This window comes from Phialemonium atrogriseum, assembly GCF_030411735.1.
Source record: "Phialemonium atrogriseum strain 8032-3 unplaced genomic scaffold QBC33scaffold_11, whole genome shotgun sequence".
Classification (NCBI taxonomy): Eukaryota; Fungi; Ascomycota; class Sordariomycetes; order Cephalothecales; family Cephalothecaceae; genus Phialemonium; species Phialemonium atrogriseum.
The window spans coordinates 846,878-873,470 of NW_026848148.1; the positions used below are offsets into that span (position 1 = coordinate 846,878).

Sequence of the window (26,593 nt, forward strand, 5' to 3'; positions counted from 1 at the left end):
CCATTGGTTGGCCCCTGTTCCTTTTGGGGGTTTATTTTAAGCCGCCTGCTTCTGTAAAATTGGGAAACTATACCAACATAATACTTTCGTTGGTTTCATTTTTGCCAACCCCCCCCCCCCCCCCCCCCTCTTCCCACACACCTCTCAAACAAAACCACCAGTGTAGGGGACCTGGACCTTGCCTTTGCCACCACCTTTTGCTCCCTCCTCCGTCCTCAACGCGTGCCGTTTTGAACCACTTGCCGTCCGGCATTTTCTGATAATGGCTGGGAAGCCGGCCATCACCAAGGCGGCGGTGCGGCTGCATCTGTTCTGCATCTTCCTCGCTTTGGGCTCGTTATGCTGGGGGTAAGAAAACCAGCCGGGAGCACACTGCTTCGGATAGTATATGCAGTCGCGATGCGTCTCTCTAGCAACCGAAACAGAATTGTTTCCGCTTTCGCCTCGTACTTGCGAGCCCCTGGCTGACACTGTCCTCCTAGATACAACGTTGGAATCCTCTCCTCCGTGCTCGTCCACCCCGGATTCGTCGAGCAGCTTAACCACCCCAACGCTTCCAAGAAGGGCATCATCACGGCAATCTACTACGTCGGCACATGGACCAGCTACGTCTTCCTCTCCCGCCCGGCCAGCGACTACCTTGGTCGCCGCCTCGCCGGCCTCGCCGGCATCGTGGTCTTGTGCTTCGGCGGTGCCCTCATCGCGGGCGCCACCGGGTCCGGCGCCTTTGCCATGGTCATTGCCGGCAGGATCTTCGGCGGCATGGGCTCCGCCGTCGTGTCCACGAGTATCCCCATGTTCCAGAGGTGCGTTCCTAACCACGCCCTTAACACTAGGCCACAATTTGCCCCCACCTCCTTTTACCCCTTCTTGTTTTTTCTCTCGGGTGCTGATACAGAGGATAATACCTACAGCGAGGTCGCTCCGGCTAAGCAGCGTGGCCGGTTCGTTGTCATGAACCATGTTGGGTTCGTGGCTGGACTTGCAACTGGCTTTTGGTATGTCTATGTCGTTCTCCTGCTATGATCGGTACGAGCGGCTAACACAGTCCCCCCTTACCTCTTCCACAGGGTAGGTTACGCCGTCACCTTCTGGGACAGCCCCCGTGGCGTCGAAGTGGGCTGGCGTTTCTCCATCGCTGTGCAGTTCATACCGGCCTTTATCTTCGCCGTCGGCTTGCCCTTTGTTCATGAATCGTACGTATCCAGCACACCCACACCCTCCCTGTTAATCTCAGAGAGCAAATGCCAATTTAAGAAAATAACGGCAGGCCGCGGTGGCTCGTCGAGCACGGCAAGATCGACAGCGCAAGGACCTCGCTGCACTACTTCCGCGAGGGCAGCTTCACCAACGACGAGATCGAGACCGAGCTGGCCGACATCCAGCAGTCGCTCGCCGACTACCGGGCCAGCGGGCTCACGTGGCTGTCGCTGTTCAGGGAGCCCACGCTGTTCGCCCGGCTGTGGCGCGCCGCGCTGCTGCAGTTCATGGCCCAGATGTGCGGCGCCACCGCCATGAAGTACTACCTGCCGACCCTGTTCAGGGCCCTCGGCCTGCCCACGCGCCTGGCCCTGCTGGCCGGCGGCATCGAGAGCACCCTCAAGATCGGCTGCGCCGTGCTGGAGATGCTCATCATCGACCGCGTGGGCCGGAGACTCTGTCTGGCTATCGGCGCTGCTGTTATGGCCTTTGCGATGCTCGTGAGTCTCCAGAATGCGCATCAGAGAAAGAATCCTGGTTTCGGTCTAGCGGGAGAGGAGAAGTGCTAATTATGTAATTCCCCCCTCGTTGTAGATAAACGGCGCCCTCCCCCTCGTGTACCCCGGCAACGTCAACCGCGCGTCCGACTACGCGTGCATCGTCTTCATCTTTATCTACGCCCTCGGCTACAGCGTGGGCTTCGGCCCTGCAGCATGGGTATACGGCGCCGAGGTACTTCCCTTCCCTCCCCCTCCCCCTTACCCCTATTTTTGCCAACGACGACTCCAAAAAAAAAAAAAAAAAAAAAAAAAAAAGGGGAAACCCAAAGCTCACGTAACGAACCACCCAGATCTTCCCCACCTCCCTCCGCGCGCGCGGCCTCAACTTCGCCGCGTCGGGCGGCGCCATCGGGTCGATCGCGGTGGCGCAGATCTGGCCCGTGGGCATCGACCGCATCGGCTCGCGCATCTACTTCTTCTTCATGGCTGTTAACCTCGCGTGCGTGCCCGTCATCTACCTGCTCTACCCTGAGACCAAGGGCTTCGCCCTCGAGGACATGGACGGCCTCTTCGGCGGCGCGGGCGGGCGGGCGCGCCTGCGGGGGGGGAGGAGGGGTGAGGGGGAGGGGGAGGGTTATGATGAGGATGCTGTGGCGTTTGGGGAGGGGGGGCAGGGAGGGAGGAAGGGGTTGGCTGAGCCGGCTGTGTTGGGGGTTGGGAGGGCTGAGGGCTGAGGGTTGTTGGTGGACTCCTGGGTTTGGGTTTTGGGGCACGGTAAGTGTGCAACACTCGTGAGTCTTTAGTTCTATTTGGATGGCCGTTCTTTCCAGGGTGTTTTTGGACCGATATATCTGGGGGTGGTGTTCAAAAATATGAAGCTCTCTCTCCTTGAGACAGATTCAAAAGCCTATCCTATTAATTATTAACAGACCAAAATAAATCCTGCCATTGAATACAGGCATTCACGCTGTTTTCGGGTTGGTACAAAAGGTTACTCAGTCGCCCACTTTAAAAGCTATGTGGAAAAGGTAATCAGGGGTTGCTCACATGCATCTAGGTCATCAACTCAAGTCTGCACTGCACCGAGATCCGGAAAATCCATCGGAGGATTCGGAATCTAGTACAAGGAAAACATTAAGACTGCCGTCAACGTGCGACCACCATTTCTGGCTAACCCTCTTCCAGCCGCCTCGCGTAGCCAAGGCACTTGCGGCATCACATCCTCCATGGTCCTGGAGTAAGTTGAAAGCAGGAACCTGGACAGCGTTGGATTTCAGACCACCAGCTGAAGGCTAACAACAGAACTTCTATGCCTAACCAGCCGACATATACATCCACCTGAGGCGGCATCTAGGTCATTCACTGCCAGCTTTTTATCGCTCGCGGCTTGTGGTTTAGGCGCGGTTTTAACTATATTTCGTGGCCGTCAGTATTCGACGGTCAGATCAGGAGAGTGAATCTTGGTATGCGGGGTCAAGTGTCCGATGTTGATTAAGGAAGTGGATGATCACTCCTGTTTATCCACGCCTAAATGTCACCTCTTTTTATTCTTTCTTTCTTTGTAGTCTGTGACTAACTAGTTAGCACTGAGTTGATTTTTTTTTAAAAATGGAATCAAAATAATCCAAGTTACCGCAGGCTTTAAAACGGCATCCTAGAGTATGAGGATGCTCCGTTGCTAGTTCTAGCAGTTTATGCAATTGTGTATTCGTTTACGATTTCCATCATGAGTTGCGAATGAATTAGATCAGGTTCGTATCAGAGGACGTCAAAACCTCCCAGCAGACAGAAAGAAAGAAAGTAAGAAAGCCCGACTCGAGAATCAGATTCCAAGCGGCAAGAAGACGACAACCATGAGCAGGTTTACGAAAATTACGGAGGATGACTTGGATGACACAGCGCTACGCATACACATCAACCTGGAACCATCTATTACTTAATAACTAAAGCAATCAACTGGTTTTCCCGCCAAGAAAAACACCCTCATGATCTATTGAAAGCAACTCAAGCGGGTTAACTACTGCCCACACAACTTCATTGCGTGTTCCCATCACCCTAAGTCCGTACCCTCCGGATTCCAGAATGAATAGATATGACACTTCTGCCAGCAACGCTATCAAGCATCTTGTCCAAGACCTGGTTCGCCTCCTTTCTCAGAGTCATGGCCGGGTGGCACAGCATGTGGTAGGGAGCCTCCGCCCCGCATCAACACCCAGGTCCATACTCGCAACACATGGGGATATTGGTGATTCCCATGAGCTCGTCGACCACGACCTTGATAGGGCAGCTCGACAGAAAGTACTTACCCAGGGGCCAGCGGTTTCGTGCTTGGAACCGCTCCTACAGGATGGCCGCCAACACGAGGTGGCATGCAGCCACGTCGTTTTGGTTGGTTGTGTCGCGGTTGGCCTTGCAGAGGCCATAGCCGTCATTCATGACTGCACCCTCGTAGATCTGTATGATGCACAGGACCATGTAAGTCTGGAATAGCATAATCTCCTCTGCCATTTTGCCTTCGTGTCAGCCCTTGACTCGAAAGCCCCTGGGAGACAAGAAGGACCGGCAAATGGGATCTAGAAAAGCCCACCAAAGAAGTCCATGGTATATTCCTCTTCCATCAATGGGATTGTCCCATCCCTGAAGATGAGTTTCTTGTCCTTGTAGAGCACCAGGCCCTCCAGAACTAGCTTCTTTGCGGCCGTGATGAGGAGTGGCGTGTAGTCCGCCGCCAGCCCCGCCACAATGGCCTTCTGCAGCTCCAGTGCAGTCACCTCTCCCGTATTAACCTGTACGACACAAGGGGCAGCCCAGCGCTCAACATATCCTTCGAGGCATGCGATCATGTCGAACTTCTTGGCCAGGGTCAAGACCCGGTACAGGAGGTCCAAAGAAAGCTCATCTGGTACGCGTTCGTTGCCGTGGACAACATCCAGCAGTACTACCATGGCCTCAGAGTCTTCGGAAAGACTTACGACCCATTTATCGCACTCATCAAATTCTAATTCTGCATTAATGCGACCTTCATACCTGAGAGTGCCCACAGATTCGATAATTTTCTTTAGCAAGACAGGGGAGGCTTTGGCCAGGGCCGGAAACGACACGTTGAGGAGACAGACACTGGTTGAGCCTGGAGTTGTCACTTCAACGATTACGTCGAAGGCATTTGGGCCACAAACCGGTTGTGTGGTACTGTTGGATGCCATGTTCGATATTGGAATGTGTGGAGCTGAGATTGCGCAACGGCGAGAGAAGGCTAGGGAGATCTGGTTACCAAGCCTGGTGGTTTTGCTGTGTAGATTGTTGCTGGTATAGGTGGAAGACACTGGATTATATAGATATTGGTTTAACTTAGAGAAGACTATGAATGGCCATATTTCATGGCATTCACAGGACCAAGAGTGAACGTTAAGCAAGGACTAGGCCACAGAGCAAGATACACATGAACATCTAACAGCACATATTGCAGTGAATCCCGACCTAAAAAGCACTGTAATGAGTGTCTTGCGCCTTCTGCTTCTGCCTTCTGTTATGACTGAGCTCGAGGGCAGAAATTATACGACTGGCTGTTAGTAGTCTCTTGCAGATAGCACAAACGTCCTGTTGGTATCGGCGCAGGCACATTGGTATGTACACACTGGTCTGACAGGGGCTGGCTATTCTTGTCTTAGAGCGTGGTTCAAACAATAAAAAGGGGGCAATTGAACTTCCATGTGACAAAGGTATGTATACCATACTCGATATTTGGCGAGGGAGTATGATATTCTTGAATAATGGCCTAGTGATATGGTGCCACAGGGGTCACAGCTCAAGACCAAGTAAGTGTCTGGCCAACGAATATATCTCTTATATCTCTTAATGCTGACGACCTGGAAGCGGTACCCTTCCCATGTGGATGAAGGGAGATCCGAATTGGCCAGAGCCAAGCGGCTAGTTCGAGAGGTAGGCACTCGGGAGACTGTTGTTGGCGGATCCACCAACCAACCGGCCCCATTGCAGTGTTGCCAAGCTCTTCGTCCACGTGGTGGGCAGATATCCAGCTCAACAGGAACTAGATTCATGCGGCTGGCTCATGGGCCAAAAACAAAGCCCTATTCTAATGGGACCTGTTCCCTTTCCCTTGAATGCGATGCTGCCACCTCGAAGGCCGAAACTCGCTGGGCTGGCAGACCGTCCCCTGACACCGACACCGGGCCGCAATGTAGGGCTGGGCTAACGTGGGGTTAGAGATTAACCATGACAGCTCGGCAGGGCAGAGATTAACCATGATATGACTACTGCGGTACTAATAGGTGCCTGAACAATCCGTTCCGGCACGGATTAATTACAGATTACCTACGTAATTGCGCCGTAAGGAGTGCGGAAATGGCATCATGGGCAGTGATGGGTTAGCAAAATGCTTCGATTTCGTAGCGTTGCAGCGAAAGCCGAAAGCGGACGGCGCCGCGGCATCACCGGAAATCATTCTTGGATTCGCTTAGTTGACAGGTGGGGCAATGGCAAGGGCCAGTGCTGCAGACGATTCAGATTCAGCCTTGATCAGCGATACCACTGATTTGATTTGACGGAATTGATGGAGATGCTGGAATCTGAGGAAGAAGTGCCAAGGGAGGGTGCGTGGCGTGCCTGGTCACGCGCCATAGTGGCAATCCAAGTGCCGTCCGGGATCCATGACAACTTCCAACAGAGGTGGTGATGATGGTACAGTGCAGAATGGAAGTCAGATAAGAAGTACATCGTACTGTGTATCTCACCGCAGCTGTATGTACGAGCCTGCATGGACTACCAACCAGGTGGTGTAGGCGGGAGAGGGAGTAGGTATTGAAGAAGGGTCTGATGATTGAATCTTAGGAGTCCCCCGGCTTGTCTCGGGGTTTACCGTCGTCTTCCCAGGCATCTTTCGTCTCTTCTCTCCCATTTCATCTCCGCAGTATCACGTCTCTTTGTGCCCCAATTTCTGCCCAAGCCGAACCTAGGTACCTAGCTCATGACGGGGAAAACGGGGCTAACTCCAGTAATTTGGTATGTACCTCGAACCTGGAACCCACAGCCACCGGCCTAACAGCCCGCCCCCCATTGGAAATTGGAACCCCAGATCAACAAGCCGCGGCGTTTTTCCGGCATCCACCTTCCACTCTCGATCCAAACCCCAACATCAGCACAACTAGTCTCACCATCAAACTCGCGCGTCTGCATCTGCAATCGGCTGTCATCCCCTATAGATATTCTTTGTTCTAGAGCCTCCTCCTGCTACAATTGATCGATATCGCAAACTTCACGGCTTCCGTCAGGATGATGACCGGGCGTCGTGCAGAAGTAGCCCTCCCGGAACTCTGACGGCCAAGCCCGTTGATCTCGGTTTGACCCGTGGCCTCGCACCACTCGACACCGCGGACTAGTGTTACGAAAGTGGCAGTTCTCTGCTTCTTTGGGATCTAGTTTTGCAATTCGCGCAGGTCTGCCATCGCCTGCTACTCTTTCCGTTGGTTCCGCCGTTTCCGACCCCAAGTCTGCACTTGCCATCACGAGGAGTTTCCTACCCCTCCACCATTCGAATTCAAGGCTGCGGGCCAAGCGAGACGATCATTGGCATCGACAACCCCTCCACACAACCGTTCCGACCACCCCAGACTTCAAGTCTCTGCAGACTCTGTCAAGCCGCCTCCCCCGCAGTATAACCCTCCACGAGAGCCGTCGTTCACGATTGAATTGCGCCGCCGCACCTAACAAGTATGGGCAACGCCAGCACGAAAGAGTCGCGGCCAAGCGACTCTGGCCATCCATCACGCCGTATCCCTCACACCGTTGGCTTCGACTCCGGCCTCGGCCCATCCGCCCAGTCCGACAGACCGTCCAGCAGGAGAAACCGGGTCAGCCGTGGCGACCTCAGCGGGATACTCGGACTTGGTTCCGCGAACGGTACTAGTTCTCGTGCGGATGGTGCCTCCGAACGTCGGGAGACGAAGCAAGAGCGGGAGGCGAGACGGTTGGAGAGGGAGCGGGTGGCGAGGATCAAGGAGCGAGAGCGAAGCATGAAGGAAGAACATGTGGATGGCGGCTATCTGGTCACCTTGGGGACATACACTGGGCCAGAGGACTTCAACAAGCAGGTTGTTCGCCAGTTACAGGTACACCAACTCCTCCCTCCTTCTCTCCCTAAAAGACAAAAGAAGATGGTCACTTCCTTTGATTGCATGTTGGATGAAAACTGACCAGAGCTGCTACTCAGATCGAGAGGAAAGTTGCGCCTTTTTGGCGCGGGTTAAACGACTTGGATGACAAGTGGGCAGAGCACCAGATCATCGCTGCAGCTCGAGGATTGCCAGTTCCGCCTGCCGACCAGCCACCTCCCGAGGACCTCATCCCGCGTCTGCCATCGCCCGAGTCTCCTGCCGTGTCGACGCAAAATCTCAACAACTTGACGATCCCTATCACTGGCAGATCCCAGTCCGCGGCCTCGGAGCATAGCACATCCAATAGTCTCTCCGCCGTAACTTCGCCTGTCTCTGCGGGACCCATCCGGGCGAGCTCTCCCTTCCGGCCGCGTGGCAAGGCCCTGGCAGCCGTGCTTGGGGGTACGTCTCGGAACGGTTCGACAACCGACATCGCGCCGCGGGAGATTAATCTGCCTCACGATCCATTTGTCAACGGTCAGCCACTGGAGGTTTTCCTATACAAAGACGCCATCGACTGCCCGATTTGCTTCCTCGCTTACCCGCCATTCCTCAACCATACCCGATGCTGCGACCAGCCCATCTGCAGCGAGTGTTTTGTACAGATCAAGAGGCCGGACCCTCATTACCCCGAGGGACACAATGAGGACGATCCCAACCACGACCCCGAGGAAACTGCCGGGATGCTGGTATCGGAACCCGCGTGCTGCCCGTACTGCACCCAGCCCGAATTTGGTGTCACCTATGAACCCCCTCCCTTCCGCCGAGGACTGACCTACGCCACTCCCCACTCGGGCCTGGGCAGCCTGTATACCGCCACGTCTTCCACGAGCTCACTCAACTCGGCCACCGTCTCACCAACACCGGGGTCTCCCATCGGGACTGCTAACCGCCGCCGCACGCAGTCCCTCTCCGCCCACGCGCCGAATGTTATCCCCACGGACAGGATCCGGCCGGACTGGTCTACCAAACTCCAGGCTGCCCGTGCCCATCAGGCTCGGAGAGCTGCTGCTGCGACAGCGCTTCATACGGCCGCCTTCTTGATGGGTGGCAATGAAACCCGACCTTTCCGAGTAAGCCGGTTTGGTCGCCGGAACACTGGTGCGTCCGGTTCGGGATCGGCCGGCGGGGAGCCCGGGGATAACGGTGGCAGTGGCACCGTTACACCTTCCCAGTCGGGCTCAGAGCCGGCCGCCAGGACCGCCTCGGGTCGCGGATTGCTGGTCGCAGGTACTGGAAGCGGGAATCGGGGGCGAAACCGCATGGATGACCTAGAAGACATGATGTTCATGGAGGCTGTCCGCTTATCGCTTGCCGCCGAGGAAGACCGCAAGCGCAAGGCCGAAAAGGAGGAACGAAAGGAGGCAAAGAGGCGTGAGAAGGAAGAACGCAAGGCAGCTAAAGCGGCGGCTAAACACGGTCATGGGCCGTATGGCAGTGGCGGCGGAGGACGAAGTGGGAACAGTTCCGCCAGTGGAAGCACCCTCAGTCTTCCCGGTCTTAGCTTCGGTCGGAAGAGGGGCAATAGTGGTGCCAGCAACCTCCGAGCTGATGCAAGCGTAGCCAACGCGATGGCAAGCACAAGTGGAGCGGAGAACCCCATGGCCAACGCAAACAACACAAGGGATAAGGGAAAGGGCGTTGACCGTGGCCTTCAAAGCACCCCCGAGGGTGGAGACGAAGCGGCGGAACCGACTGCGGCATCGTCAAGCGCCGCTTCCCGGACAGCGTTAGCCTCGCGGCCGATCCCTACGCAACACCAATCGGCGGGTCCGTCCCACCTGAGGCAGATGAGCAACGCCTCCTCGGTCTCTTCCTCCCTCCCTGATAGCCGACCCGGCAGCTTCACACCCGCATCTCACCTTCTGGATCCGCGAGCCAGCGGGCTTAGTCTCGGCAGTCGCTCCGGCGCTAGCGAAGACGGCGGCGACCATGACCGGGAAAGGGATCCCAGCGCAAGCACGGAGCCCATGTTCAACTTCCGCAGCCTGGCTGAAGTGGTCGGCGTGACCCTGGAGGGCGAGCATGCCGGCCGCAGACTCAGCCGGATCGGGGCGGAACAGAAGACAAATGAGAGCGCTGCAGCTGCCGAGCCTGATCAGGCCGAGACCGGCGAGGCAAGCAAAGGCGCCGAGACGGAGCAAGTTGGTGGTAGTTGCGGTCATGCCGATGACGCGGAGCATACATCCGAATCTCTGAAACCACAGGGCAGCACGATAAACGAAAGCCACAATGTTGAACATGATTCTCCTCTACCGGCGCCGGATTCGAGTCATCTCACGCCGCCCAGGGTCATGATCACCCCTGAGACTCCAGGATGCAACGATGGGGATGAGTCAAAGCAACTGGGGTGCGAGACGACTGTGGAGCCACTACATCAGGTTGCACAGTAGCATTGCGCAGTCGGTTTATTTCTCACTCTTCTCAATGCATTGGTCTGGCTGGGAGCGGGGGCAATCCGGCGTGTCACTATAAAGACAGCACTAGGCTGGACCTGACCCATATGGCCTTGAATCGACATTAGCATTAAGACGGGGGAGATTGTTGGTAGATATGGTGATCTTTTGACAGATCATGTTTCCTTTCGACAAGGGTTATTTCTCATGCATTAAGACTGCCTTCTTGTTTACAAGATCTGTAAGGTTGAGATGGTTAAGGGAGGGAGAATGACGAGATATGGACATGGAAAGGGGTGGATTTGGGGGATGGCAGAAGTTGGCGTCTGGGATGGAACAATTCACCTTCTTTTTCCCATGGTCGCCATTCAACACGCACAAATGGATCATCGACACTGCTAATCTCAAGCAAGATGTTTTGGCATTAAACATAGCCTACATGTGCTCAATAGAATGCTCGTTATGCCAGTACCGATGCAGCCATCCTTCCTTCATTGATCAAATCAACGCGTATGCCAAAACTGTTGTAAAACAGGCCGTATTCACATCTGCCTTTTTTATCCCGACACTACCGTCTCCTTCACAACCACCGTAACCCTCGTTTTCACCCCTTGGAACACCTCCACAACCCCATCGTCCCCAAGGACATCTCGCCTAGCCTCCCTCTGATTCACAAACCCCTCCCCGGGGCTAGCCCAGCTATAATCCAACCACTCAGCCCCAAGCGCAGGCCACATCTCCTCCTCAACAAGACGGACGATCTTCCCGTCGCGGCCCCCATCACCACCTCCCTCCTCCTCCTCCACCGCCCTCCTCCTCCCAACCAGCACGCCCTCCCACTCCCCCACCGTCTCCTCCAGCTCCGCCACAGACGTAACGCCCATGACGCTCGCGCCCACGACAACCCCCGCGTGCCCCGGGACCGAGACCGGGACGCCGACCCCCGCGCCGCCCGCCACCCGCGCCCACTCCCCCAGCGACCAGCGGATCGCGACGCTCTCGAGGCGCTCGCCCGCCGCGGCGGCGAGGGCGGAGAGGCGTTTGCAGGCGAGGCGCAGGGCCGGCGGGGAGGGGTGCCACTTTGCGAGGGGCGAGTGGCTGTTGTCGGTGGTCGGGGGTGATGCCGTCGGGTCGGGCGGGATGCCGGCCGAGGTCAGGAGGCCCATGCCGAGCATGCTGGCGTTGAGGACGACGCCTACGCCGGCGGCGCGGAGGCGGGCTAGGGGGCTCGTTGCTGCTGCTGCTGCTGTTGTTGGTGTTGGTTGTGAGTCGTCGTGGCCGAGGGGCAGGCCGAGGGTGCGGTTCTGCACGGTGAAGTGGCCGTAGCTCATGACGGCGTCGAGCGGCTCGCCCGTCTCGCGGCGCACGAGCTCGGCGAGGTCGCAGAGCACGTCCACGGGGTAGCCGCTGATGCCGACGTGGCGGACGACGGGCCCGGCGCCCCCTTGGTCGTCGTCGCGGAGGCGGCGCAGCTCGCGCACGGCCGAGAGGACCTCGGCCGGGGAGACGAACTCGACGTCGTGCGCGTAGACGAGGTCGAGGTAAGGGGTGCGCAGGCGCCGGAGGCTGCGGAATACGCTGCGGCGGATGTGCGAGGGGCTGTAGTCGAACTCGGAGGGGCCGACGCGCCCGGCCTTGGTGATGAGCGTGAGGGAGGAGCGCGGGGGCGGCGGGTCGAGGGCGGCGAGCGCGCGGCCCAGGAGGTCCTCGGAGGGGCCGTAGTAGGGGCTCGTGTCGAAGGCGGTGACGCCCAGCTCGAGGGCGCGGCTAACGATGCGCTCGTAGGGCATCGAGAGAGGGTCCGTGACGTACTGGGTGTTGAAGGTCGCGGTGCCGAGGATGAGGGGTGGGAGGACGGCCGAGAGCGGCGGCGCGGGGGACCGGGGAGCTGCCATTGTGGCGAGCGGTCGTCGTAGTCGTCGGGACGGTGCTGTAGGGGATGGGGATGGGAGTCGGACGCGGGTTCAGAGTGCACCGAGAGGCAAGACTGGTATCATCCTGTGGTGTCCATGACGGATGTATTCAATGTTTATCCGTTCTTGAGATTGGGTGGTGGGGTCTCTCGGAGTTGAACCCTCAAAATGAAGCCAGTCCACAGGTGAGGGAGAGAGAGGGCAAGAAGAGACAAGCGAAAAAGAAGCAGGCGACACTCGTTAAGAGGCTCGCTCACAGACGGGAGGTTCTCGACCAGCGGCAACCGGTGCTGCAGGAACATCCGGCAATCGGGAAATTTTGGGGAGTAACTTTTTCCATCTGATAACAGCGGAAACTGCACCCAAATTCAAGAGATAACGATAACTGGGCGGCAGATGTCGCAATCGGCTAGCACCTGCAGACGCAGCTCGGACCCGAACTCAATTTTTGAGTCTTGACCCACTGCGCGATTTCAGGGGCCCGCCTGCTGATGTAATCCGGCAAACAGGCCATCCAACCATCGCATCCAACTTCAAGATGTTGCCAGCTTCTAACCCAGTATCTCAGTCTCCGATGATAGCACGACCCAGAATTTGAGTCAGAACTGGAGTGGCTACGATTTCGCATCTCAGATGCAGGAAGACAGAGGTGCTGCGACGGCACTCGACCAAACACGCGGCAGATTGCCACAAAGAAGCCGCGAGAGCAGAAGTTCCACATCGTGCTTGCCTACCAGGCTGAGCCAGCAGGTTGTTGCCCATTCGCCTTCTTAGCCTTCGTGTCGTTGCCCTCGGCGAGTGAAATATTACCATTTCCTGAATCTCGGTCACTATCGACAGTCGGCGGCCATTCAATGCCATCTCGATTTGCAGGTGGGAATACGTGCCGTTGAGGCCGAACCGCCAGGCGTTGGCCAAAATCAACCGGGAGCTTATTATAATTACCTTCAATTCCATCATCCAAACCTTCCGAGCCACCTTCGCTTGCAAGTGACCCGGAAACCCTTCACCAGGATACTTCTTCCGAGGATTTGCACCCTGCCCGGGTGTATACCGTATTGCTTCGCCGACGGGGAAGCCGCCTGTCTTGGTCTCGGTCTCGGCACCCATCTGGATGGACACCAAAGACACCAAGGACTTGGCGAGCATCATGGAGCTCTCTGCTCGTTCTCTGCTCATACATATGGTTTGGAAAGCCTGTGACATTCCAGGAATATCTTCATCGTGAGTGGTCTGAATGCCAGCTTTCCCCGCGAAGCATTCCCGTACCTCTCTCATCAAAATCGCTCTCTATATGAATTAGCCTAAAGGAGGCGTTCCTCGTCCGTCGCGTTCCCAGCGGAACTGCCCGGCACTCTCCTGACTCCCAATATACGGTCTTTTTTCTTTGCCTATTTAGACCACAATGCTAGTCTCCAACTGCTACTATCTACGCCCCTGCCTTCCATTCCGGGACTCCAAATAATTCACTCTCGGCCCCCGCATCATCCCTCCCTCATCTAACTCATCTAACTCATCTATCTAGATCACTCTATTTACCCTTCCAATCAATCATGCACGTCGTGCCATCTACCGTCAACCAAGACGTCCAATTATCGTTGTCCTATTTCGCAGCCTCCGCTTGCCCCTGTCACCCCCAAAAGAAAATTGAAAATAATACCTCTGCAGCTTCTCGCCAGGCACCTCACCCAGGATGACTGCCACTTCGCACAGAGGCCGAACTAAGTCGCGACGATTAGAATGGTCCAATTGACTCCGCCAGGTATGTGCCAAACAAGCCATGGCTGGTAGGTGTGCGGCTGGAGAGGAGGAGAAAGAAAGAACCAGGCGCTGGTTCCTGATAATAGCAAAGAAGCGGCAGTCACATCCATATACCGCCGCCCTTCCGAGCTGGAAAGTCTTGGCGCGAGGATCATCCACACGGGATCTGCAGAATCGCCTCCCCCAATCTTTCCCGGCGCGGGTCAGCAACCAACAAGCCACCGAGGGCAGGCCGCTTGGAAACTTTGCCATGATGAGATCCCGCGGATTGATGAGCTGCGAAGGTGACGTGCTGTATATTCGTCAGCGGCTGTCGTAAATTGACACTTTCCCCTTTCGAACGGCCGGAAGAGTCTCCCATCTTGCGAATTCCGGCTGATCACTATATCCAGACCAGCGTCATGATTATCGATTCTTACGGTTCCCGCGTCGCCATATATAGGTGGCTTCCCGGTGACCACTTGCTGCTGGACCCGTTCATCTCTCCCTGGTTACGTTGGTAGGCTAGCTTCGAGATTCAAGATGCGCTGGTCACGCGGAGCTGCTCGTGCAGCCGCCCTTGTGGGCCTCAGTAAGTCAAGTCCCCTTCTCGAGTTGCCCAGCTCCAGCTCTTGTCTGACAGCAGCAACAGCACGTAGACAAGTCCCTCCTGCCGACTCCACGGTTGTGGTCGATGCTGAGACCGGATTCACCTTTGGACAATTTATTACCGACAATGGGATCGAATACCGCATTGCGCTCCCCGACCCTATCCCCGCCAACACGCCTTACGATGTGGTTCTCCAGGTCGCAGCCCCTCACGAAATTGGCTGGGCTGGAATCTCCTGGGGAGGTTCCATGACTTACAGCCCTCTCACGGTTGCCTGGCCAAACGATAAGGATGTCACAGTCTCGTCTCGATATGCCTTGTAAGTTGGTCTCGCCGTCCGGGGTGTGATTTCGGATAGCAACTAATACGCGCACATACAGTGGCTACTATGTCCCACCGCCATTTGATGGCGCCACGTACACTCTGCTCCCCAAGGGCACCCACGTCAACGATACTCATTGGCAGTATACCGTCAAATGTTCCGGCTGCACCACCTGGGGCGATGAGGACACTGGCTACACAACCCTCGATGCCACACAGCAGAACGCCCTGGCGTTTGCATATTCGGTAACCCCACCAGAGGACCCGGCCAGCAACATCTCATCCTTCAGCATCCACGACAGCATCGGTCATTGGTACCACGACTTCGGGAACATCGGGAATGCCGAGTTCGACGAACTGGTGTCGAAAAACTCTGAGGGTGGCAGCACCGGGACGACCCCTCCTTCGACGCCCACAACGACTGCGACGACCACTGGCACAGCGTCGACAACGGTGACTCCAACGCCCACCGGTGTCGAGGAGAGTTGTGAGTCTTGACCAAGACTTGAGGGCTTCGTTCGGCCTTGGAGATTGGATGCGTTTGTACTCTATATACAGTTGGATGCAAGGAGTGCTGCGTGATAGTTGGGGTAGAGCGTAATAGATTAGCACTAGGCCTGCCCCATTCCGCTTGCTCTGTAATTGTGTGCTTTGCTGGTTACTTGATATGTAAAGGACGTGATCTAAGTGTTGCCTACGCAGTTTGAAAATATATCATAGAGGAGTCTAGAACTGGCCAATCACAATCAACAATTGCGACCGTAGCCGCACAACCTTTCAGCTTTCAGCTTTGCCTTTGAATCCTGGCACATCCCCCCAGCCCTGGATGCCTCATGACGGAAAATGTTCGTCCTTCATTATCTCGCTCTGTTCGTCACGGCCGTCACAGTCTAGGTGTCGAAGCCCCTAGCCACCACCCAAGGCAGTCTGCCCTCGTCTATTCTCGGTCCTCTTGAAGGTCAAGCTGGGTGGTCATCCCTCGTCATCATCGGAGATCGGAAGCAGACAATGTCACGCCCAGTGAAAATCCTCTCCCTTGGTAGGTAATTATGCCCATCACCGCCAATTCTCTGCATGTTTCCTGACCCCGGCAACTATGTCTACGCAGACGGGGGTGGCATCCGAGGCATGTCAAGCTTGTACATACTCGAACAGGTCATGGAGAAGATCAAGGCCCAGGCCCCGGGCGAGGATCGCAAGCCTAGTGAATATTTCGATCTAATTGGAGGCACAAGCACGGGAGGGTAAGCGCGACATTCCGGAAAGCGGCAACTATCCGATTTGGCTACCAGTGTCTAATTAATCGTGTGCCAGCATCATCGCCATCATGCTCGGGAGGCTGGATATGGACGTCGGCGACTGTATCACGGCTTACAAGGATGTTGCTTCGAAAGCCTTCGTTCCCAAGACGTCGCCGTCGCGCCTGCTTAGCAGAATTCCCGGCGTGCCCAAGGTCCCTGACCCTGAGGGAGAGTTCTCCGCCAGCGCCCTCGAAGACGCTATCAAGCTCATTATAAGAAAGTACTGCAGAGAACCCACGTGTGTTCAGCTGAGCGAGGAGGACAAGGTGAAAAGATGTCCCCATAGCGACAAACCCTTTCGGGATGGATCCTGTCCCAAGACGTGAGCTTCCCTAGGACGCACAGCCCAGCTCCATGAGAGGTTAACTGAACTCGCAACTAGGGCCGTTCTGGCCAAGACCAAGGACAATGTCGACGCACCCCCCACCGTGCTTAACACCTATGAGCCATCCGCGGAATTCGCCCGCTGTACCATTTGGCAAGTCGCCCGGGCCACGTCGGCAGCCACGACCTTTTTCAAGTCGATCAAGCTCGGGCGCCTTGACATGGAGTTCATCGACGCCGGGTTCGGCAACAACAATCCGTGCGACGTGCTCCTGGGCGAGGCCAAGCAGCTGTTCCCGGATGCAACGACGTTCCAGATCCTCAGCATCGGCACGGGGCTGGGCCGGGTCGTGACGGTCAAGGGCAGGCGGTCGATCCTGGATGCCCTGGCCAAGATGGTCGCCAGCTCGACCAAGGTGGCCCTGGACATGGACCGGCATTTCGCCGACAGCGGGCAGTACTTTAGGTTCAACGTCGACAATGGCCTCCAGGACATCACCCTGTCGGACTGGGAGAAGACCAGCAAGATCGTCGCCCACACCCACAACTACCTCCTTACCCCGACGGTGGCGAGGAAGATCACCGAGTGTGCCAGCAGACTCATAGCAGCTACCGCGTGGCGTGATGACAACTTGGCGGGGGACACTGTGGCCGGTGAAGGCGCTCCACAGGGCCATCTACGCGCCGTTGAGACGGATGGAAACCCGCCGGCTAGCAGACCGCCTACGGCTCCGGGTCTGGGAAGCGTCGAGTAAGGAGATACATTCCAGTTCCGTCGAGTCGCCGTCAGGAGAGGAGGGGGAGAAGGAGGTTGGGATAGGCGCTGATTTTGAATCCATGTATTCTAGGCTACCAATTCGAGAACGCGCTTCTCCTCGACCGGCTCGCGTGACGCCGTGGTCGAGACGCGACATCTTCATGGTCCCCCTAGCCGCGAACAACAACTACGTGCGCCGCGCGAAGCCCGAGGAAGACCTGTGCGGGATCCTCCGTCCCAAAGACGACGGCCCAAGGGCGCCCAAACGAGCCGCCCTGTACGGGCTCGGCGGCTCGGGCAAGACGGAGGTCGCCGTGCGGTACGCCCAGGACCACCGGGACCGCTACGGCGCGACGTTCTGGGTCAGCGGCGCGGACGGCGCGCGCCTCGCCGACGGCTTCGCTGCCATCGCCGGGGAGGTCGGCGAGGACTCGTCGCCGGGCCACGGGCGCGAGGGCGCCGTGGACGCGGCGGTCCGGTGGCTGACGCGCAACGGCGGCTGGCTGCTGGTCGTGGACGGCGCCGACGACGACGAGGCCCTGCGGCTGCTGCAGGGGGGCGGGTTCCTCCGGGCCGGGTACCGCGGCGACGTGCTCGTCACGAGCCGGAACAGGGGCGTGCGCGGCCAGTTCGACGTCGTCGACGTGGGCGAGATGAGCGAGGACGAGGGCCGGGGCCTACTCCGTAGGATCGCAGGGCCGGCGGCTGTTGGGGATCCCCTGGGTGGCGATGATCTTCTGAGGTTCCTGGGATACTTGCCTCTGGCCATCGACCAGGCCGCATCGTACGTCCGGCACACGGAGATCTCGATTGCCGAGTACTACGAGTTGTTGCAGCAGGATAGGGCTACTTACTTGGCCAAGCACCCTTCTACCCAGTACGACGGCACGGTGCTCACGACCTGGAATGTGTCATTCAAGAAGATCAAGAATGTTCAGCCTGAGGCGGCAAATCTGTTGCTCTTGCTATCACTCCTGGAGACGGATGACATTCCACTAGAGATCCTTGAGAGCTGCTTGAAGGGTCAATACGAATGGGGCCCAGACGGGGAGTTCACGAGGGTTGAGGTTTGTGATGAATGGATCCCCGGTGAGGTCAGTAAGGCATTGTCCAACCGGCCTGGATACATCGAAGCCAAGGCCGTACTGCTGCAATTTGCCTTTATCAGGAAAGGCTCGGAGCCATCCAAAATCTACATTCACCCCCTCGTGCGGTATTGGGCCGCCAGCGAGCTGTCGAGCGAGGAACGTCTTCTCAAGGGGAAGTTCGCCACGTGCCTGATAGGGCTGGTGTCGTCTTCGTTTGCGAAACAAGATCGTTTCCCGCCCATCTTGCCACGCACCCACGGCAGCAGGGGGATGGAGGAGGCACAGCTCGGCATTTGGCCTTGGAGGCGATATCCGGCGCTGGCAGGTCCGGCGAGAAGGTGTCTGCGCCTCGCGCGCGAGCTCGACCCTTCTCCCATGGTCGCGCGCCTCGGCCTCCCCCTCCTGCAGGTGTTGGAGTATTCGACTTTCGGGAGCTTCGAGGACGACCAGGCCCTCAGCATCGAATTCATCGATTCGTTCGACCTCGGCGAGGATGACTACACCGGCTGGGCTCTTGCCGTCTGGAGACTCCAGCGGTCTGACCTCTGCACGTGCCGGAAATCTTTTCGCTCCATTTTGGAAGGTATACAGAAGCTCAGGAATCCGCTCAAAACTTTTAAGCCAGGCCAGCCCTCTCCAAGCATGGATTTCGGTTTCTGCGAGGATTGCATCATGACGTTCAATATCATATTCCGGAAACTGAAGGCGGCACCTGGCTGTATCCGATGCCAGACAGCTTACAGATTCTTGGCCTTCCGGCTCGGATCCGATCTCATCTGGCTGTGGTATCTCAGCACGAACCGGCACGTGGGAGAGGAGGACTTGTCCGCGTTGGAACCTAGTGATTGCAACTGGATGGATATCCGGATCTGCTCTGCGCGGCTGCAAGGATTCCGGCTGCGATGGGTCGGCGACAACATGCGACACTTTCCCGTTGGAGGGCGAGACGACCCGGCCTTGGCCAGGGCGAAAGCTGTCTCCGTGGAAGACCGGGCAGACCGGGAGCTCACATGCTGGGTCGACCTAACCGATTGGGACGAGTCGAGCACGAGCGTATCAGGTGAGGGGGGGTTCTCCTGGACGGACTTGCAAAATGGTATTAGGTACTTGGGAGTGCGGAGAGACAAGTTTTTGGTCCAGTGCGGCGCAGTGCCTGCTCGGTTTGAGGCCACGCTCCGATTGCCCGACCAGCTGAAGATGCTCGAGGAATTTCTAGAACTTGGACCAGGTGGACTCGTACTTTCAAGTCTGTCGGCGCCGGCGCTTGAGGATCCCGAGGTACAACAGATCCTTGAGTCGACCTGCAGACTGAGGAGCCGCGCCCAATGGTGGCGTTACATCAATGCAAAAGGGATGGAATTCGACATGTTTGAATCCGCGGACCGCTCATGGTGGCCTTTGCGCGCAGACGTCCTGGAGAAAAGCACGGGGGACTCGTGGATCGAGCAGTACGGATTCACCCTTCGCTGCTACCTGATCCTACGATCGGATTGTGAAGGTGCGATGGAGCGACACTGGTCGGAAGATGAAGCTAGAGTGCTGGGACGCACCTGGAGCGCGATGGAGAGACTCCACGGCCCGGATTCCGAAGAGTGTCGGAGGGCGGCGTTCTACTCGTGCAAGATGCGCGGCCTGCCAGTCGATCAGATTATTGAGCGTTTGCGGCCCCACGTCGAGGCGTCGATTGCGCGGCCGAGCGAGAGCTGGTCGCACGAAAGATGCATCATCGAGTACGTCCGGGCCCTGATGTCCGACGGGCATTCAGACGCGGCCCAGCAATGTCTTCGGGAGGTTCGCAGGGCCTACGACGCCTCCGGGCTGCATCTAGTGACGGTCGACATGACCCTACTGCACATGACGAATCTGGAGACGGCGAGCGAGGTGACCCCCCCCCCCCCCCAAATAGCTTGCCTATCAGTTCCGGATAACTAATTTCAAGGACCAGGGAGATTCGCCCCAGGACAAGCCAATCCAGGTCTTCGTGAAAGGTTTCAGCGGGCGGTCATACACTTTGCAGACCAGAGCAATCGCGACTGTGTCCAGTCTCTACCCTCAGATTATGGATCGGGAAGGGACAACGGGAGCCCACATACGTCTACTCTTCGGAGGGAAGGGACTAGAGAAGGACCGGCTGCTGTCGGACTACAACATCCAGGAGGGATCCACCCTGGATCTGGTGTACAGGTTGCATGGGGGAGTTCAGCCACCTTGGCTCCTCCGCGCTGACCTTTGGGCTCTGCGTGTTTGCCAGCGACAGAGACGGTAATGCTGCGAAAGATATTGTCACCAGTTCTCTACCGGTATCTCGAGCCGGGTAAGTTCCTCTTTGAGCACGTCCGTCTCAACGGTAGGGAAGTTGAGTCGAAGTCCATGTTGTTGTGGCCAGCAGCCATGAGGGTCATGGTGGGCCGTTTTGAGTGGCTGGAAGAGAACACCGAGTGGCGAGGGCCCCGGCGGAATAACGAGGTGCACGACTTCCAATAGTTAGGATCTTCCAATAGTCAAGATACGAGATGGGGAGGGGCTGTGGTGTTACCCTGTTCAGGCTTGGTGCTGTTGTCTGCAAGACCCTTTCCGCGTCACCGACTCCCAGGCCATCGACAATGCAGGCGTATGGGAATGTGACCTTGAATGCGCCTTGCTTGGCTTCGTCTGTATTGGTGATGGGAAATAGTTTGTGGCTGTGGCGCTGACGCACACCTCGTCGAGACTCGCAGCAGCCCACTGTCTGAGCCTTGAGGCCGATTCGACGAGGCCCTGCCCACACTTGCCTGAGAGATCCTTTGCTTGAAAACGAACTCGGAGCCGTTCTGAAAATGCTAAAGGTCAACCTGGATCAGGCTGGGGTTGAAGTGGGTTAACTAGACTGTTCGCATTCCGGACTTGATTGTCTCACGCATGGTCGCCTCCTTCGGCGCCAGTCACACACCTTGCCAGAATCAACATCGGGGTTCTCCCAATCGGGCAGGGGCATTCAGTTATCGAGGCAGGGGCATTTAACTGTTCAGGTAAGAGCATTTGGCTATTTGGGCAGGGGCAATTAGGTATTCGGGCAGGGGCACTCAGTTATTCAGGGAGGGGCATTTCTGCCCAGCACAGACCCCCCTGCCCGCAGAGACAAGCTCACATTAAAACATCACAGCGCAACACCAAAACCCAACCGAAAAAAAAGACGCCATCAACATCGTACCTTTCTTTGAATCAAAATGAAGGAATTGGGCATGCTAGTCCCTACGGAGGTCATCGAGGACGCCGAGTCGAAGCCCAAGCTCCGGAACTACCAGATCCCTCTGAGTCGGATTCAGAAACCACACAAGACGACGACCCCAATGCCGAGTATATCTGCATGACGAGGATACGGCCAGAGCCGACCAACAAAACGCCAAATGACAACGTTCCTGGCAGGGTAGTCTCGGAGGTCAAGGAACGCGAGTATAGAGTCGTTACCGCGCCCAAGGTGCGCGAGCTAGAGGAGCGAGGCTGGACCGTTTGGCACGCCCCACCTCCGGCTCTCGACATCAATAAGGGTTACAAGGATGTTCGAGGGTGCTCTCGCTTCTTAGACGTCAACACCACCGACAATCCGGCTGCAGATAGCGCGTTCTTCCTTGGACGAGCCAATGTCTTTGCCGTTGCCACCATGACTGATGGAAAGTGGCGCCCGGGTCAGTTGCTTGGTCCTGGCGGCTCGGAGGAGGTACTCGCCAAATCCCCTTCCTTCGCCCCGTTTACTCCGGTAAAAGACATGACCGAGACGCGTTCAGCGACCTCAACCGGCCATCTCCACCAATGGGTGCGACCAGCCGGCATCGGAGCTGGCTGGGGCGCCTACGACGACTTCACTACCTTCCAATCCTACGGTCGTCGAATCGCGAAGGAGTTGGTCGAAGAGAGAGAATGGTCGACCGGTGTAATGGCGCCATTCGAATTCAAGAGCGAATCGGGTGGTGAAACCTTCAGGTGCGACTCCATACAGATCACTGATGAGATCCCGGTCAGGCAGAAAGAGCCAGTTCCGCTGCGCCAGGCGATGGAGGCCACGCAGTCGAACCACGGTTGTGGACGCGGTGGTGGACGCGGTGGGCGTGGTGGTGGACGTGGTGGCCAGTGGGAGGGGCTCAATGATCTGTGAGGCTTTGTCACTCATCCTCGCCTTCGGGCTTGTGAGTACACCTTCGCCTTCGGGCTAGAGAATAACTAAAGGTTGTGGTGGTGTACCCTGTATATCTGCGTTCGCCGCTTTGGCTAATGGTGATGCCGGGGGCGGGTTCGACACCCGTGACAACCAGATACTTCATTTTGCGCTCTGCGAGCTGAGGAGCTCACCCTGACAGCTTTGTATGGCATTCCGGATGCTGGAGAACAGCTGGTCTCGATGAACGGAATGTGTACGTGGATCCCTAAGTTGATATGATAGTCCCTCCCAGGTGGTATAGTCGAAGCCGCACTTGGTGCGCAGTTTGATGATGGTATCTTCGTCGTCGTGCTTAAGGGCGGTGAGCTTGCAGGCGGGTAACGGTGCTGGCAAACGACATGTCGATGGTCTGCTTGGCGCCGCACTTGGTGCTGATGACTATGATGGCTGCATGCTTGATTCAACTGCCGTCTACGGCACTACCTTGCTGTCAAGCTTTTGTTGGACGGTGCCCAAGCCCTCCGCCGAACCGTTCTTAGTAGGCGTCTTGATGAGAAATCGCAAAGGTAGATCTGCAGGTTGTGCGGGGCTTACTTTGGCTCACGTGAGTACTGCTCGAGGATCCAGCAAATTAGGTCTTGGGACTCTAAGTTTGCGGCAGGCTTCATCGGAGCGAAAAGGCGTGAGATTTGTGCCACGTGTAGAGTCACGTGGGGGGGTGGGGGGGGAGAAAACGGACCGGTTTTCTTGGTACTTAGAGAAGGAATGCAACTACGTACTTTTCGAATATACGGTCGAAGACCGTCCTCACTTTCTTACATGGCCGTTGATCTTCCTCCTTGTGTTTGTTTGTTGTTTTGCCCTGTTTCAGGAGGTGTCATAATTGATGTTCTCCGGATTGACAACCATTAATACTGTTGAAGCTCTCAAGCTCCCTGAGGCCGTTGCGACGCGAACTTCCCGATGTTTTCAATGCTTTGATTTATTCGCTTGGCACCCCATCGTCTCTTAGCTTCCAAGACGTTGTGTCACTCGATGAGCCAGATCTTCTTCCTCATCCAGCCCTCGCTTTGATACTTGTCTTTCCCACGACGGATAGCTACGAAAGGCGGAAAGCTATTGAAGACGCAAGACGTGATGAATACAAAAGCAGCGGGGAGGATGAAGATGTCATGTGGTTTAAGCAGACTATCAACAATGCCTGCGGGCTTTACGGTATTCTTCACGCACTCAGCAATGGCGCGGCCCGGGATATGCTCGGTAAGCCTCGTTTTCCAATCCTTATGGAACTTTCTAGGCTGATGAAGGTAGAACCGAACTCTCTCGTCACAAGGCTTCTCGAGACTTGTTCTTCCTTGCCACCTCAGGAACGTTCTTTGGTTCTAGAAAACTCTGCAGAACTTGAAAGTGTGTACGAAGAGGTAGCTACACAGGGCATATCGAGCATTCCAGATAACGCTGAAGACGAAGTTGATTTCCACTATGTGTGCTTCGTTAAGTCGCACAAGAGTGGCCGATTATACGAGCTGGATGGCGATCGAAAAGGTCCAATAGATAGAGGAGTGGTGGTTCAGCCTGAGGAGGATGTACTTGCTCCGGGTGGACTAAATGCCATACGAGAATACATTGAATGCGAGCCAGGAAACACAAACTTCAGCCTCATGGCATTAGTATGTAGTTAAAGCCACCTAAAAGAAAGTAGAGATTGCCATGACGCTCCCGTACGGGCCATGTTGCTCGTGACTAGCTAGAAGCTCGATGAATGCCGCATCTCCTCCGCTATCGGCAGCTAGCTGAGCAGCAGATTTGCCATCACTAGTGGCTGCGTTCCAATTCAAGTCCTGGCCGGCGTGCTCTATAAGAGTGCTAACGGCAGCATAGGAATTCCAGGATGCAGCTACATGTAACGGCGTCCAACCCTCATGATCAATGGCGTTGGCATCAGCCCCTGCCAAAAGCAGCACCTTGACAATGTCCAAGAATGCCGTATCCAGTTGTCCGGAGGCCGGCCCAGCTAGCGCGAGATGTAACATAGGTAATCCAGACCGCATCCGTTGGTTGACATTGGCGCCGAACCTGATCAGAGTTGCTGCTGCATCCGTCCAGCCGTGTTCGATAGCCCAAGAGAGTGCACTTCTGCCGAAAGAGTCTGTAGCATCAAGCAGGTCTAAAATTGTCCCCTCAGCAGCTGCATAGTTAAGATAGTCGTCCAGATTTCCACGGTCGTAATTGATCCCGAGTAATACCTCATGCAGTTCCGTAAAGCCTCGTGTGTCTCTGTACTCTCTCCAAAGATCGACAAAAGCCTTTCCGAATAATTGTCCGACCTCTCTAAGAGCAGAGTAGAAATGTTGACCACGCATTGCTGACTCTGCCAACAATGCGTCGATCATTGTCTCCATGGGAGTACTGCATGATAATCAGTACTGTACAAGGGGGACGTGCTGATGCAGACATACTTTCCTATCTCATCTACCCATTCATAATTGGCACCAGCCTCCAAAAGTGCTTTGCATGTCGCCATAGCAGTTACTGTACCACAGCTCCGCCAACAATAATATGCAGCATACTTGGCAGGTGAATAGTTAGTGCTGGTCTTAATGCATGGAATAACGTCTTACATAGAGCAAACCGAGACCATATGGATCCATTACATCGATAGAAGCTAGACCCAACCGCCAAAGCTCTCTCAATCCAGCGATGTCGCCGCTCTGCACACAGATAAATATAGGTGAATCGTACGGGATAATAACTGGAAGCCGATAAAAGATCTGCTCAGATGGCCAATGGAATTTCAGGTTCGTGGACGATAAGCCGGCTTGACGCATATTATCTCCTACGCAGCTCCCTTCACCAGCTGGCAATAAGCTAGCTGCCCTGAGCGGCTGAAGTAGATATCCCAGGATGCTGTCACCAACTCTATCTGCGTCAATCTGGGCTGCTTTCTCCACGATGTTGAATCGTTTCAACAGCGCAGCTGCTTGTTCGAGATATCCGCCCTTCAGTGGCAGCCGAGTCTCCCACCTGAGAGAGGTCAGACCTTGAGAAGTGTTGTGGCAGGTTTTCACTTACACAGAGTCGGGAATGGCAGGAGGGAGCAGAAATATGCACCCTTTTCCCAATATAGATGCCAAGCGCCTATACTTCTGGCCACCATACTCCTTGCTGTATGTTATCTCTTCGAGCATATCACGGTTGCGGTAGAATCCGTGGGTTTCGGCGTAGAACAGCATATAAATCCTCAACCTGACGCGATCAATAGGAAGTCCTGATTCCAATAGGGAGGCATTGCGACGTTGCCTAGCCAAGTATGCTACCAGCCCACCGTCCCTCCTCATATCAAGGGACTCAAAGAAGGTCGCCGGGTTTATACTCCAGCGTTGATAGTCTGGTACAAGGCTTTTATGAAGGGAGATATCAGCTTCCGTGAGCGTCAGAAACCTCTTCAGGTCGTTGCGTTTCAACAGGGGACACAGATTTAGGTCTGAGCTTTCCTGTGGTCGACCTTGTGCTGACTGCACCAAGAGTGACAGGTTCTGCCGCGACTTCTCCGATAGCAACCGCGAAGATAAAATGAGTTTCCTCACGAACTAACGTGATCAGTATCTGAAATAAACGGGTGAATTTAGGCTTACTTCGTCGTCTTGCAGAGCAGCATCCAAGTCGGACGTGTCGAGGCCCCCCACAAGGTGGGTGGATACGCAGCCCATGCTGACAGGTGTAATCGGCTGGGAGCCAAAGCGATACAACGAGGTGGTTATAAAAGCATCGATCACGAACTGTCGACGAGTCGTTGTGGAGGACCGCACCACGCTCCAAGTATTTCCTCTACACCCTAGCCTAAGAAGGCAATAGCTGAATAAGGTCTCTTCTAATAGCAGTAAGGCGAAAATAAGACTTGTGATAAGGTGTCTGTGGGGGATGTGTGAAAGCAGGTCTGGTGAATTACGTTATCTGCCAATGCATACTAATCAAATTGCACGAGTAGATTTGCAGGATTTCTGCACAAGACAGTCGTTATATCTGCTTACCCCACACACCCTCATGGCGCCCAACACCTACCTACTTTCTGGTGTGCACTCATCCTCACCACGCTTCCCAATGCGTCGGCGTTCCGAAGGTTATAAGGATGCCCAGG

At 56.0% G+C, this 26,593-nt stretch overlaps 11 protein-coding genes across 11 annotated transcripts; 7 read left to right on the forward strand and 4 right to left on the reverse strand.

Annotated features, from left to right (window-relative positions):
- Positions 1 to 262: 262 nt before the first annotated feature.
- On the forward strand, positions 263 to 2,434 carry QBC33DRAFT_491384 (general substrate transporter; the record flags this gene model as incomplete). The annotated part of the gene is made up of 7 exons (XM_060425470.1): positions 263 to 348; positions 483 to 806; positions 915 to 998; positions 1,071 to 1,196; positions 1,271 to 1,700; positions 1,795 to 1,932; positions 2,051 to 2,434. 7 exons carry the CDS (start codon positions 263 to 265, stop codon positions 2,432 to 2,434), a joined length of 1,572 nt encoding a protein of 523 aa, XP_060284104.1.
- A 1,606-nt stretch (positions 2,435 to 4,040) lies between these two features.
- On the reverse strand, positions 4,041 to 4,744 carry QBC33DRAFT_586103 (uncharacterized protein; the record flags this gene model as incomplete). Its single annotated transcript, XM_060431464.1, has 2 exons — positions 4,041 to 4,201; positions 4,288 to 4,744. Coding segments are annotated over 2 exons (618 nt in total), but the record flags the coding sequence as incomplete, so codon positions are not given.
- Positions 4,745 to 7,325: 2,581 nt separating this feature from the next.
- Positions 7,326 to 10,543, forward strand: QBC33DRAFT_61699 (uncharacterized protein). The gene is made up of 2 exons (XM_060432671.1): positions 7,326 to 7,825; positions 7,927 to 10,543. Exons 1-2 carry the CDS (start codon positions 7,430 to 7,432, stop codon positions 10,261 to 10,263), a joined length of 2,733 nt encoding a protein of 910 aa, XP_060284106.1. The 5' UTR covers positions 7,326 to 7,429; the 3' UTR covers positions 10,264 to 10,543.
- Positions 10,544 to 12,569, reverse strand: QBC33DRAFT_586109 (Aldo/keto reductase family-domain-containing protein). Its single transcript, XM_060431465.1, has one exon. It carries the CDS (start codon positions 12,159 to 12,161, stop codon positions 10,824 to 10,826), a length of 1,338 nt encoding a protein of 445 aa, XP_060284107.1. The 5' UTR covers positions 12,162 to 12,569; the 3' UTR covers positions 10,544 to 10,823.
- A 130-nt stretch (positions 12,570 to 12,699) lies between these two features.
- QBC33DRAFT_61766 (uncharacterized protein) lies at positions 12,700 to 13,679 on the reverse strand. Its single transcript, XM_060432692.1, has one exon. The coding sequence runs from the start codon at positions 13,455 to 13,457 to the stop codon at positions 12,744 to 12,746; it is 714 nt and encodes a 237-aa protein (XP_060284108.1). The 5' UTR covers positions 13,458 to 13,679; the 3' UTR covers positions 12,700 to 12,743.
- Positions 13,680 to 14,327: 648 nt separating this feature from the next.
- QBC33DRAFT_61747 (CBD9-like protein) lies at positions 14,328 to 15,587 on the forward strand. Its single transcript, XM_060432683.1, has 3 exons — positions 14,328 to 14,511; positions 14,572 to 14,848; positions 14,910 to 15,587. The coding sequence occupies exons 1-3, from the start codon at positions 14,463 to 14,465 to the stop codon at positions 15,346 to 15,348; spliced, it is 765 nt and encodes a 254-aa protein (XP_060284109.1). The 5' UTR covers positions 14,328 to 14,462; the 3' UTR covers positions 15,349 to 15,587.
- Positions 15,588 to 15,671: 84 nt separating this feature from the next.
- QBC33DRAFT_61769 (acyl transferase/acyl hydrolase/lysophospholipase) lies at positions 15,672 to 17,562 on the forward strand. Its single transcript, XM_060432693.1, has 4 exons — positions 15,672 to 15,889; positions 15,959 to 16,094; positions 16,165 to 16,473; positions 16,534 to 17,562. The coding sequence occupies exons 1-4, from the start codon at positions 15,859 to 15,861 to the stop codon at positions 17,228 to 17,230; spliced, it is 1,173 nt and encodes a 390-aa protein (XP_060284110.1). The 5' UTR covers positions 15,672 to 15,858; the 3' UTR covers positions 17,231 to 17,562.
- Positions 17,563 to 18,602: 1,040 nt separating this feature from the next.
- On the forward strand, positions 18,603 to 20,872 carry QBC33DRAFT_537684 (uncharacterized protein). Its single transcript, XM_060427813.1, has 2 exons — positions 18,603 to 20,201; positions 20,266 to 20,872. The coding sequence occupies exons 1-2, from the start codon at positions 18,696 to 18,698 to the stop codon at positions 20,584 to 20,586; spliced, it is 1,827 nt and encodes a 608-aa protein (XP_060284111.1). The 5' UTR covers positions 18,603 to 18,695; the 3' UTR covers positions 20,587 to 20,872.
- A 428-nt stretch (positions 20,873 to 21,300) lies between these two features.
- Positions 21,301 to 22,747, forward strand: QBC33DRAFT_619363 (uncharacterized protein). The gene is made up of 2 exons (XM_060432734.1): positions 21,301 to 21,656; positions 21,731 to 22,747. Exons 1-2 carry the CDS (start codon positions 21,527 to 21,529, stop codon positions 22,450 to 22,452), a joined length of 852 nt encoding a protein of 283 aa, XP_060284112.1. The 5' UTR covers positions 21,301 to 21,526; the 3' UTR covers positions 22,453 to 22,747.
- A 483-nt stretch (positions 22,748 to 23,230) lies between these two features.
- Positions 23,231 to 24,159, forward strand: QBC33DRAFT_537689 (peptidase C12, ubiquitin carboxyl-terminal hydrolase 1). Its single transcript, XM_060427814.1, has 2 exons — positions 23,231 to 23,715; positions 23,767 to 24,159. Exons 1-2 carry the CDS (start codon positions 23,628 to 23,630, stop codon positions 24,135 to 24,137), a joined length of 459 nt encoding a protein of 152 aa, XP_060284113.1. The 5' UTR covers positions 23,231 to 23,627; the 3' UTR covers positions 24,138 to 24,159.
- Positions 24,144 to 26,165, reverse strand: QBC33DRAFT_619364 (ankyrin repeat-containing domain protein; the record flags this gene model as incomplete). The annotated part of the gene is made up of 6 exons (XM_060432735.1): positions 24,144 to 24,864; positions 24,915 to 25,024; positions 25,077 to 25,166; positions 25,374 to 25,479; positions 25,528 to 26,045; positions 26,091 to 26,165. 6 exons carry the CDS (start codon positions 26,163 to 26,165, stop codon positions 24,144 to 24,146), a joined length of 1,620 nt encoding a protein of 539 aa, XP_060284114.1.
- Between the last annotated feature and the right edge of the window lie 428 nt (positions 26,166 to 26,593).